The sequence below is a fragment of the Mastacembelus armatus genome, chromosome 2 (genome assembly GCF_900324485.2).
Source record: "Mastacembelus armatus chromosome 2, fMasArm1.2, whole genome shotgun sequence".
Classification (NCBI taxonomy): Eukaryota; Metazoa; Chordata; class Actinopteri; order Synbranchiformes; family Mastacembelidae; genus Mastacembelus; species Mastacembelus armatus.
Genome location: NC_046634.1, coordinates 3375518 through 3388155, shown reverse-complemented (window position 1 = coordinate 3388155; position 12638 = coordinate 3375518). Strand labels below are relative to the sequence as shown.

The 12638-nt window shown below is 43.0% G+C and overlaps 2 protein-coding genes across 2 annotated transcripts in view; one reads left to right on the top strand and one right to left on the bottom strand.

The window, feature by feature from the left end:
- LOC113127137 (sodium-driven chloride bicarbonate exchanger-like) overlaps positions 1-2026 on the bottom strand; it is a 36664-nt gene extending 34638 nt beyond the window's left edge. Inside the window, exons 1-2 of the mRNA XM_026301422.1 lie at positions 1947-2026; positions 250-279 (exon numbers count right to left, since the gene is read on the bottom strand). Of these exons, the coding sequence (XP_026157207.1) occupies positions 250-279; positions 1947-1994 (78 nt within the window). The 5' untranslated portion in view covers positions 1995-2026. The remainder of the gene's footprint in view (positions 1-249; positions 280-1946) is intronic.
- Positions 2027-3655: 1629 nt separating this feature from the next.
- stk24b (serine/threonine kinase 24b (STE20 homolog, yeast)) lies at positions 3656-12619 on the top strand. Its single transcript, XM_026301425.2, has 11 exons — positions 3656-4422; positions 6137-6367; positions 6674-6730; positions 6915-7023; positions 7329-7486; positions 7947-8132; positions 8222-8370; positions 8661-8778; positions 9094-9162; positions 9785-9921; positions 10513-12619. Exons 1-11 carry the CDS (start codon positions 4381-4383, stop codon positions 10547-10549), a joined length of 1293 nt encoding a protein of 430 aa, XP_026157210.1. The 5' UTR covers positions 3656-4380; the 3' UTR covers positions 10550-12619.
- The last annotated feature ends 19 nt before the right edge of the window (positions 12620-12638 follow it).

Here is a 12638-nt window from a genome sequence, read left to right as displayed (position 1 = left end):
TCTTTTATGGACTTTTATGGATTTTACTTATTTAATTATGGGTCTTGAACAATTATTTAGCTGAAACCTGAGAAGCTGAGAGGGAAATGTTTCTTTGGCAGAACTGCTAACAACACACAGACATGTGACATCTCATTTAGAAACAACAGCTCTAAAGCATAAAACATTGGAAACCACCACCTAATTGATTTAAGAAAACGTAGCACTGATATTTGCAGGCCAGTTGAAGTGAATGAGAAATGTACTCACCACATCTTTATTTTCATGGGAACTTTGTTCCTGTAAGACAAAGAACGTCAAGAAATCAGTCAACAGGGCAAGCACTCAGTGTGTCGGTACATTAATATCATATCAGATGACTTGTTCTAAAATACGTCCAGACATTATGCACTCAATTGCTCCAACTCAAAAGCAGCACAGGGACAAGGCATCGGCAATGATGCTTTCAGATACAGTCCTTCCTGCTGTAAATACTCCCATGTTTGACCTTGGGAACCAGGCAGCCTGATAAAATGGGGCATAATGTGATGCTTTTTCTAGTCTTGTGCACTAAGGAGCCCCTGAGATTCTTACTATACCAACACCTCACATACCCATACACATCCCGGTGAAACCATGACAACACATTTGCTTGCTGCGTAGGCAGAGGGACCGGGGACGCAGCAATGAGTTACAATGACAGGGAAGCAACCACACTGCATTGAGACTGCAGGGGAAACAGAACGGCCATCCCACGCCGCATCAGCCCTGTCAGGCTTCACTGTGCACTGTGAGCTCCGGAAAACCTAGTCCTCATGTAACATGTCCACAAATAGAACAAACAAGCAGAACATTGATTTGCCTCCAGAGAAATCACTACTTTTAAACAGGGTGACAACAAAGCAATACATTTCATTTCTCTCCTCTGGCACCGGTGGTGCATCCGAGGCAGCGGACATTTTTTTTCACAGCACAGCCTCACCTGAATGCTAATGAGGAGAGGCTGACCGCAGAACTAGGTCCTGCCTTCAGGTGGCTCAGTGTTGCTTGTTTGAAATCTTGCCGGTGAACTCAGAGAGCTGTGACCTAAGTGGACACATTAGGGACCAGTTTGTCCCTTGTTGTACTCCTCCTGATCCCAGACTACAGAAAATAATGTAAATAACTCTTCATCCTTCTGTGCGTCAGATGTAACTGATTGGTGATACCAGGGGAATGGGGGGAATGCCAGGAATAACGGTACACATGTGAAACAATCAGATTACTTCTCATGTCATCACGTGTTGCACGCCCAAAATGGGCCAAACGGGTTATGAAAATGTTGAAATAATCCAGCAAAGCTCCTTGTGGAAAGATGTACAAAAAATATCTCAACATCCAACTGATGAGACCTATACCACCCTCTGTCTCCTCACTGCTAGGCTCATACACCTATCTCAGTGGAACATCTTGGACCCGCAGTACTGTATACAAAAAGCAACAGCTTGTAAGCGGGCATCATAAAAAAGGACTGTTAAGCCGTATGATTTGGCTGAAAGGCAAAGTATTACAGATTGTTTCTATAGGGGGAATTTAGGCTGTAGCTGCCGTGTTAACATCCTATCCACCTGTACAGCATCACTAATCTCTTCTGTGTGAAGGCGCAGGCGCTTGTAGTGTCAAATATAAGATTTTGCTTAGAAATGAAATATGCACATTGAGAAAATATCAATCTTGTCAATCTATGCTGCGCAATGTCCATGTTAACATGATGTCCAGGCGGCACAGCCAGTAAAGCAGCCAAAATATGGGTCATTTGAAATGCATATGTATTAAATAACAGCTATATTAACGTGTCTGGTTTATTCTCAAAAGAAATGAAATAATCTGAGAACCAACAGTCTGATCAGGGTCGTCTATGATTAGAGATACGGTAGGCTACATGACACAGAATAAAAAAACAATAAAGCGTGTCTATTTTGCCTTACCGTTGGTAAGAGCGGCTCCATTTGAGCGCCTTGATCCGTGATGTCCATCTTTTCTTCTCCTTAGCTTCACTGTAGGCGAGTCGTGATATGTTACTCCGTTGTCTGATTAAAGACGAGGTTTGCTTTTTAAGATTACTGCGTTTTTTTTCTCTTTCACATTCACCGGCCGGGTTTTCTCAAATGGAGGTAGCAAAGCATTCCCGTCCTGCCCTACATAATTTACGCATGAAGGAGGGAGGTAACGCTTCCCATTACACGCGTTCGACCCTGGACGCGGCGAGGATGGGGCTCACATAACGTGTGCGCAGACTGTCATCTACAAACTGTGAGGGGTATTCCTCCATAAATGCGTACTTTCAGTCTAACAAACAGGTGTACGGGGATATATATGAGTCTAAAGTACAGACTCTAAAATAAATAATATTCTGCAGCATATTTATGGGGACGTATGTAACATATCAATTCAGGTCGACCTGGTGTCTCATCTATAGGCTGTGCTATGTGCACCATAAAGACTGTTTATCGTCCTCTTCTGGGCTACAGTTTACGCAAAAATGTTCTTTGGCATCTGTTCAGACCATTTCGTGAGCATTGAGCGGACTCCCCTTGACAATGACATCCAGTTTCAAGGCAGCAGCAATAACCACACGGTCATGCGGGCACTGTGTGGGTTCCCCATGTGGATTTTCTGCGCCACACAGGCCCTTTGTTAGAACAGGTTGAAAGCAGCCGCAGCCATCGTTGTGATCAGACATTGTTTGAGCTATAAATATATTGTATTGTATCCCGCACAACATACTGTATATATTCTGCCAGCTGCAGTAATGAACCATCCCATCATTATTTCTAGCCCCACACGCGATGATGGACCGGCATCAGCATCCACATTACACAAGGATGCTGCTGTGCAGCGATGCTGATGCACTGGCGCCCTCTTGTGGCCAAATTCAAGAAACGTCAATTAATGTCGCTGCTGCACAGAATGGGTTGGAAATCATTCAGATTTGATTGGCTCCTCATAATGCGACTGTGTTATTCCAATTCATGCACAGCTGTAGTGATATTAAGGGAGTGTGATGACTGTAGTCTGTAGAGAGACTACAGAGTATATGACTGTAATAAAGTTAATGAATTAATCCAGTCTTTCATGGTTTCAGTAGGATTGCAGGGCGCACGGCCTTAAAGGCTCCTGACAGGCTTTTATAAGGTCCCATGAAAAAGTGAGGCTGTTCATGTGTTTTCTTGCCATACATGGACATCACCACACACACACACACACACACACACACACACCACACACCACATACACACGCATGCACGCGCGCGCACACACACACATACAGAAACCCCCCAAAATAAATAATTACTTTATAACTTTTCAACATACAAGTTAATTACGCTATTACTTTATTAATTACTAGTAATTAATACAATTTAAATAATATGAAATGTAATAACTTTAAATTAGAATAACTGCTGTAACAACTGAATTGCCCCTTGGGGATTTATAAAGTTCTTCTTCTTCAAATGGACTGGTCCATCCATGACTCTTTATCAAATGGACCCCCGACAGCTGCAGGGTTTTGTGTAGCTGTCTAAATGGGTCTTTTCACGGATCATGGACTTGAAAAAGTTTCGGAGACTCCGGTCCATCCACCGGGCATCAGCACCTGGATTACACACAAGTCAGGCTGTTGTTGATCCGGATCCGGATCCGCCTATATCCAGGCGTCACGGCACCGACAAGATGGCCGAGAGTACTGGACGAAAGTGAGGGAGGAAACAAAAACATTGGCGAGCTATCTTTGCCGCAAACAGCACAGCCGTAGAGCAGCCGAGGACAAGTTAGTGCAGAGATAAGAGCTGGGTGATCGGTGTTTTCCAAGACTGCGCTCTGTGCGTGACATTTGCGGTATGCAGACAAACTGTGGTCCGAGCCAGCTCGCTGACACGACGTTTGTCAGGTCGTTGCGTGTGTTGGCTAGCTAGCTACAGAGCTAGCCATGTTAGCTAGCTGACAACTAAACCGCCTTTAGAGTGTGACACTTTTTGAAATCATCTGAAATAAACAGCTGCGAGCTGAGATCAGCTGCAGCGACATAACTTCCCCGAGTGGGAGATTGCATTTTACGCACCGGTTGACGCTTAGCCAGCTGGTTAGCAAGCTAACATTGCGGATTTCTTGTTTGCAGCCTCGGAGTTAGCATTAGTTAGCAAGCGTTTGTTAGCTTGCTCAGCTGTTTTGGGTCACTTGGATTGTTCCGACCCAGGAAAGTACACCGAGGACATTTTCTGTCTGCAGAAACAGTCTCTGAGGTGGCTCTGTTCTGGGGCGGCGCTAACGATAACGGGACTGTAAACACAACACTGAGTCGAGCCGAGGAGACCTCAGCCCTGCGTTGCTGGACGAGGCGCAGACTGAGCCAGCACCACCATGGCCCACTCTCCCGTTCAGGGGAACCTGCCGGGGATGCAGGTAAGACATATGTTCCGCAAGAAGTAGCTGAGGTCGTTGGCAGAACAAAATGTGCGGTCTTGGACTCCCTGCTGGGGCTTTGTGCAGTGCGCACTCGGCGATCTGGGGCTTCGCTGGCGAATGTGTTGGCTATTAATGCTGCAGTGGGAACACTGGCTCAGAGGACTTACATGGTTGAACACGGGTCCTCAGCTCAGTTAGCGAACTTTAACACATAACAGTCGGTGTTAGTTTGTACTTGGCTGTGCTGCCGTCAGTGACATGGCACAACAGACAAAAGGCGCCGGGCGCAGCGGTCCCATATTTCACCCGTCAGTCAGTGCAGCTCTCCATCTCCCCGTACTGGCTCTTGCCTCTGCTGCTATCTTTAGCACAGTGTGTGTAGGGGATAACTGCGTTGGCTAGATAGCTGGAGGTGATAGCTGCTCTAATGTAAGTGCAGCTTCACAGCATCACAGGCAGACAAACCGCTGGGATTAGTCCATGTAAGATATTATAATGACCCTTAAGACGTTTTGAACAAGTGACTCCTGCCAGGCATGTGATGACTGTTCGCACTGACTGTTAGTGAACTACAGAAAACCAAGGCAGGTGGAAGTTGTTGCTCATGAGTGTAATAATACAGGTCTGAGGCCAACATTGGTAAACCTGACTGCAGCACTTATTTGCCTGCCTTTGACCAGGCGCTCTTGTTTCTGTTTCAGCTCTTGTGTCCAAACAAAGCGTCACTGTATCACGTCTTCATCTGTTCTGCACCACACTTTCCATTAGCAGAGTCACTGTTTAGTTTCTTGAATAAATAGATCTTTCAAGGCACCAAAAGGATCTTCTTTGTTTCCATAAGGATCTTGTCCTGCGTAAGACAGCTGCTTCATTTTTAGCTTTCTCAAAACAGACATATTGACCCTTCTCTGCTTAGAAGAGGTCATACAGGAAGCAGTTTTATCAGTGCCTGCTCTTGTGTTTCCCACATTACAGCCTCTGGAGAGTTAAGTCATTTTAGTTGACTTCCTGTGGTGTACAAGTAGGGTTTTTTTTTCACTCCACACTCAGACATACATGCTACAGGGGGCTACCATAGAAAAGATGAAAGTTTGCCTTAGCTGTCATTGGATTCACTGAACAGATCAAGTGTTTCTTTGTCAGAGCAGACTAACACAGCATGAGATCAAACAGAACTACCTGATTTGTCTTTCTTAAGATGTAAAAGTAATCTGACGCTAGACATCTTTCTTTACTGCATCACCTATTGGCTTATTTTCATCTATAGCACCCAGTCTGTTGAAAACCAGTCGGTAAAGAAGTGCACCCAAAGGTGACAAGACACTTCTGTAGTTGTCCCAGTTCTGATTCAGCTATTCCATAGAGATCCATTAATGACATTTTCTAGACTAAACAAAGATAGTCCACGATTAATCTGAAAAAAGGAAAATATTGATGGAAATAAAAAAAATAGCAGTAAATCCAAAGATGTAGCTGCATATTGAAAGGACTAAAATCTTTTGTGTTATTCAAATTATTATTTTTTTTATCTGCATGTTATCCAAATGTTATACTCTTTCCCTATCATTGGCCCATATTTTGCCTTTATGTACACAAACACAAGGTGTTGCAATGAGTGCATTCATGTATCCTGTAAGAATGGTGTTTGTTTTTTGTTTTAATCCACCTTCCCCTTCCTCTCCTACTATTTTCCCATTTCCATCACTGCCAGAATGCCAAAGTGGACCCAGAGGAGCTGTTCACCAAGCTGGAGCGCATTGGCAAGGGTTCATTTGGCGAGGTGTTCAAAGGCATTGACAATCGCACCCAGAAGGTAGTAGCCATCAAGATCATAGACCTGGAGGAAGCAGAGGATGAGATTGAAGATATTCAGCAGGAGATCACTGTGCTGAGCCAGTGTGACAGCCCCTTTGTCACCAAGTACTATGGCTCATACCTAAAGGTGATGTCTCTTGCACACTTGGGCATGGATACAGCATTGAAAGTTTGTGTATTTTTGTCCCCTTCAAGTCAAACCATCAAGTGAGCAAATGGAATGAGGCATAAAAGGATTTCTCTCTCGTTCTACCCACATTTTCCCTCAATAATCCTAAATTAAAAAGGGATTAGCCTCAGATGACTTCAGACTCCCACCAAGTCTGTATTAGTGTCATCATGACTTGTTTAGGAATACACCTGGCTGTACCAAAGCAGTTAGTGGCTCATCTCAGGAAGCTCATTCTCTTTTCCTCTGTCTCCACTGTGCCAGGACACAAAGTTATGGATCATTATGGAGTATTTAGGTGGAGGCTCGGCATTAGACTTGGTAAGTGATTCCCTGTACTATGTTTTGGTTACACTGACTTACATGCTGTATATTTTTTCTCTTCACATCAGAAAGTCAGTGACATTACTGGGTTACAGGTAGATTTGAAACTAGATGCACTGCTGCTTCAGTACACTTGGATTTAGCTAAACTGCAGCATGTGGTTTGATATTTTCTTATAAAGATGGAGCCTGGAGCTCTGGATGAGACCCAGATTGCAACGATCCTACGAGAGATCCTCAAGGGGCTGGAGTATCTGCACTCTGAGAAGAAGATCCACAGGGATATTAAAGGTAGTTTACTGACTGAGAGGACACTGTTTTCAGCTGACTAAATGGTGTCTGTGAGCACACACAAATATCACATAGCGTGGTAATGGTATTGATGTTCACTTGTGGCTTCATTCATGATATAATTTGTATTTCACTTGGGAATTAAGGTGAATACTGCAGTGGTTTGCTAAAAGGCTTCTGATGGTTTTTTTGCTCTTTATTAAATAAATTCATGATGCATATAAACAGCCTGAGCATAGATGTGTGGTATAGCGTCTGTGTCTAGTCTGGCCTGGATCACATCAACCTTCAATTTCCCTCCATAGCCGCCAATGTGCTGCTGTCCGAGCAAGGAGAGGTGAAGCTGGCAGATTTCGGGGTGGCCGGCCAGCTCACAGACACCCAGATCAAACGCAACACCTTTGTTGGCACGCCGTTCTGGATGGCTCCCGAGGTCATCAAACAGTCGGCCTACGACTCTAAGGTGAGGTCACATCCACTGGGTTATCTTCACACTGTACACTACTTTACATTCAACAACTCTTTTCAGACTTTTCATGATCAGCCATTTTTGTATTTTATAATCATTAGAATTTGCAGATCAGCTTACTGTGCTGAGCTGCAAAGTCATTTCTGGCAGCCTGAGACTGTAAAGTTATAAAGTGGTATTCAGAGTTGTTTTGAGCTGAGGTTTCTGGTCACTCTGGGTGATCCAATTCTTCTCAAAGGTAAGAGATTTCTCCAGAAGTTTTGTGCTGAGCATTTTTTGCTGCACTTACAGTTACAAGCGCATCTGAGAATAAGCATTAGGCTTTAGAACTCTAAAACTGTAAGCAATAAAGGCAGCAAGGACCAGGCTTAACCCAAATTATGAAAGAAGTGGATGACTGTAGTAGCTCAGATTGGGGTATCCAGTCATCAACATGTGTCCATGTGTATTCCAGGCTGACATCTGGTCTCTGGGCATCACAGCCATTGAGCTGGCAAAAGGTGAGCCACCTCACTCAGAGCTCCATCCCATGAAGGTTTTATTCCTCATCCCAAAGAACAACCCACCCACACTGGAGGGCAACTACAGCAAACCGCTCAAGGAGTTTGTCGAGGCCTGTCTCAACAAGGAGCCCAGTTTTGTAAGTTCTGTCTCACCTCTGAGGTTTTGCTTTCTGTCTGTGCAGTCTGCATCCTGCACCCATCTAGCTTTCTTTTTTTGTTTCCACAGAGGCCAACTGCCAAAGAGCTGTTGAAGCATAAGCTGATTGTTCGCCATGCGAAAAAGACCTCCTACTTGACTGAGCTGGTGGACAAGTACAAGAGGTGGAAGGCAGAGCAGTCTAGAACCACAGAGTCCAGTTCTGATGAGTCTGACTCGTAAGTCTGATGCTGTATGGTGAAAATTATCTGTAGTCAGACTACTATTTCAGTAGTAGTTTTTTAACTCCTGACTGTATTTTGTAACTTTTCATCTTGTTCTAAGTCTGTTATGATTTCAGCAGCTCTTTACTCCTATTTTAAAAAGTACAAAGTCAAATTAAAGAGAGAAGCCTCCTATGTGCTCCTTGTCCTCCCACACTGGTTATGAGCTTTATACACCTAATGTGCATGACTCCATTACTTACACAGTTAGATGTTCCAGTCCTCTTTAATATCTATCCAATCAGAGAGCAGGATGGCCAGGCGTCAGGCGGGAACGACTTTGGCAATGATGACTGGATCTTCACCATTAGAGAGAAGGACCCCAAGAAGCTGCAGAATGGGGAGGGACAGTCAGGAGACCAGGTGAGACATGAGTGCATCTCAGTTTAAACAGAGAGAATCAGATCATTCTTTAGACTCGATTGTGCTGAGTTCTGACATTAACAGTTTCCATCCTCATCACGTTATCAGCGAATACATTTGCAGACTGTGTGCACCTTTTCACATGAACCAACCCATGATAAGATAGTGTGATGTTACCTGAGGGGAATATGCATGTTGTGCCGATTTAAAAAAAAAGAAAAATAAATAAATAAAAAAGTCCCTGAGGTGAAGCTGTGCTACTTTAACCTGTCTCTGCTCTGCTTGTTCTGATTTCACATGCCTTCAATTTCACAGACGAAAGACATTCCAAAGAGGCCTTATTCACAAAGCCTGGCCACAGTCATCTCTCCTGCATTAGCTGAGGTACGAAGCTCCATCTGCAGATCCATCTGGACAAACTGCAGTGGCCGACGATAAACAAGTCTCCTTCCCACTCACTCTGTAGTACTACTGTGAATATAGTCAAATGTTATGATCCCAACATACACAACACCTTCATTAGTGTTTTAGTATTTTTTTCATGCAAAAATAAACTTGCTGCGTTCTCAGATCGGTTGCATGCTGTAGCAAGACAAATTAGTCTGCAGCACTAGTGCTCAGGAACATTTTGTGACACCAGATGAGAATTCAGTGCCTTGGATTCAGTAAAGTGCAGCATGAATTGCTGTCAGTCACTAAAATATGAATTCCTCATGTTGGTCCAATCGCAAAACTGACCAGAACTAAAAGACAGACCTGGATCATGATTGGGAGCAATAAGTCCCTGAAAATTCCCTGGTTTAAGCAGTTACTGTTCTCTACACATATATAACCATAATAATAATAATAAAAATAATACATTTTATTTATAGAGCACCTTTCTAAAATATCACAGAAACAACAGACTGGATATTTGTCTTAATCAGATTGGTTCTATCACCTAATACCTAAATGTTTTGTCACTGATCAGTAACCAGATCTCTACCTTATCGTCTGTGTCTTTCAGCTGAAGTCAAGACAGGAGCAAGTAAATGGGAACCCCATGGTCTTGGATGAGCTGAGGGAGGCCATCCTGCTGGCTGAGGAGGCCTACCCCGGCATCTCCGATTCCTTGGTGGCCCACATGGTCCACAGGCTCCAGAGGTAACAGTTCCACTCAGATTTCAACAACAAAACAACCTGATTATTACGTGATTATGTAATCTAGATTATTAATCTCTGTTTTAGCATTTTTCAGTCTGTGGTGTCGATTAGAGGGTCTTCAGCTCTTGACAAACCTTTTAAACAAGTTTCCTAAACTACCATTACATCCTATCACTGTACTGTTTTCAGCTTTGCAAATAAAGCTTTTACAGTCAGTTGTTACCTTATGAAACAAGTTTGCAAGGAGGAGACTCCGAAGGACATAAAACAAATGCACCCTGAAACTAACAGACAGTAAACACAGCAGCAGCTGCTCTCAGAGGGCAGACAGTGAATCAGAGCTCAGTGGAAAAATGAATTCCACCGTGGTCAGTAGGTTTCAGTCACCGTACGAATGTATTCACACACAGCAGACATTTCTATGATTTTATCACTTCAGTTGTGCAATTATTAGAACTTACTTGTAAGAAGTGCCTAAGCTGGTACATTTGCACGTATTTGTGCACTCATGATCAGGAATGTACCACCTCTGCCTCACTTTGAGCCAAGAAAAACCCCGTACTAATCTGTACCATTCTTGTCTCCTTTCAGTTTCTCCACAAGCAGGACGTCCTCCTCCTCCCCATAGTGAATGCTCTGTGCCCCAGCCCTGCTCTCCCAGGCCCCCACCCCTCCAAACACCACAGCCAGGTCAGATGGTTAAAAGTCAGGGGTTATGTCATTCAATACCAGCTGACCATGTTTGACCTCCTGTATGGAGGGGGGGGGGCTCTAACCTAGCCTGTAAAAAAAAAAAAAATTACTGAACTCCAAAGCGGAGGATAACAGAGAAACTCTATAGAGTTTTTCTTAGCCACTTATGAGAAGTTTGGGGAGAGCAGAAATTATGGAATCGGCTGTGATGGGATGAGACTCAAAACCAGAGCATTCCACCAGAAACAGAACAGCCAAGTGAGACTCTGGGCTCTGTATATGAGATTTCTCAAGCCTCACATCGCAGTGTCGCTACATGGAAATTACTCGACGAGGAGCTGAAAATCTCCTCCAAAATCCACGACAAGACTTCAGTCCCCCACTTATTGCAGGCGTCATATCCCCAGAACCTCTGAAAGCATGCTTGATGAACCTGCAGGGATACTATCTTAGTGTGAAAGCTGCGTGTGTGTGTGCTTAAGTGCACAACAAGGGTGTTTGTGTATGCATGTGTGTGTATGCACATGTGCTCTTGCGTATGTAAGACTCCCTGTTTAGGCAAATTGCAGCATTCTTAATGAAACCTCAGGTAAAGTGCTTTAAGTGGACTTTGTCCTCCAAGGCAGTGGGAGGAGGAGGAGGAGGAGGAGGGAGGGGGGTCGCCATGCTCTACACAATTACAAGTTGTCATTGCGGGAAAGGAATCACTGTGTACAAAATGGTCATGCACATTTTGTAGATACTGATATGTTTAAAAGTAGATATTTAAAGATTTCAAAAGTTACTCCTACAGAAAGAACAGAAAATGCCTTGCCTTTTTGAGATACACACATCTGTGTTCTGGCATTTCATCACAGAAATTCAGTTCAGTATTCATTGGAGTTTTCTTTCTATGTGACTGAGTTGCAATCTTCCATTTCAATCACCTGCTGAATCATCGAACTAACTTCTATACTAAGCTTACTTTGTTTAGAGGGAGAAGCTTTTCCTTTGTGTTTGTAGTCAGGGGGAAAAGTCCTACCTGTGCTTTGTTATGTTTAGACAATTTCAGTCAGTTTTTAAATTGTTTAGAACAAGAATGAAGTTAGATCTGTCTCAACAGTGACTCTTGAATAACAATATTGAGTGGAGCCTAGAACAATTACAATGGGGAGGGCTATGTAAAATGCTGATATCATGTGAAGTATTATTTTTCCCTTGGCTTGTAATTTGTCCTTAGCGTTACATAGAAACTGAAGTGGAGGCGAGAAATAACTGGCAAAGATCATTATAGGCAATCACATCATGGCACCTGCTCATGGCCAAACTAAACCGTAGATGAAGACAAGCCAAACCGCAGAAATCAACGCCACCATTATTTCCTCACTCTAGACATTTCTGTTTTCACTTCAACATCATGCTATAGAAGTGCCATGTCCTCTTTTATGCTTTCACCAGATGTCTAGTATGATTTGCACCTTTTTTCTAATTTTCAGATCGAATTTTTTTTTCTTTTTTTTTTGTTTTTTTTTTTTTTGCACTTTGAAAGTGTCAAGTATTTAATGAAACCTGTATGAGGAAAAAAAAAACAAAGCAAAATGAAAAAAGCCGCTAATAGCCATGTTTTACTCTATGTTTACTTAAGAGTTCCAGAATTTACTACTGTGCTAATGCAGCAATAACGTTGAGGAGTTGCATCAAGACGCACTTGTCAACACAGGGACTGAAAGAAATTAAGAAATATCTGATATTTTTATAACTGCAAAGAGTTAAGTATGGAAATTATGGAATGCTTTACAGAAATGGGCACCTGCCTTTGGCAAAAATATCTATACCTTACAGAAAAACATATGCTACAGGAAAAAAATACAAAATGTGTACATTTGGTCTCCTTTATCATAGCTGACAGTTTATAGTACTGTATATAATCTTTGCTTGTGTCATTTGAGAATTCCCAAGTTAAATGTAAGCTCCTTGTAAGCTTTCAAAGTGACATGAGAAATAAAGATCTAATGCTAACTGAGAACTTGTTTCCTAAGTAGTCC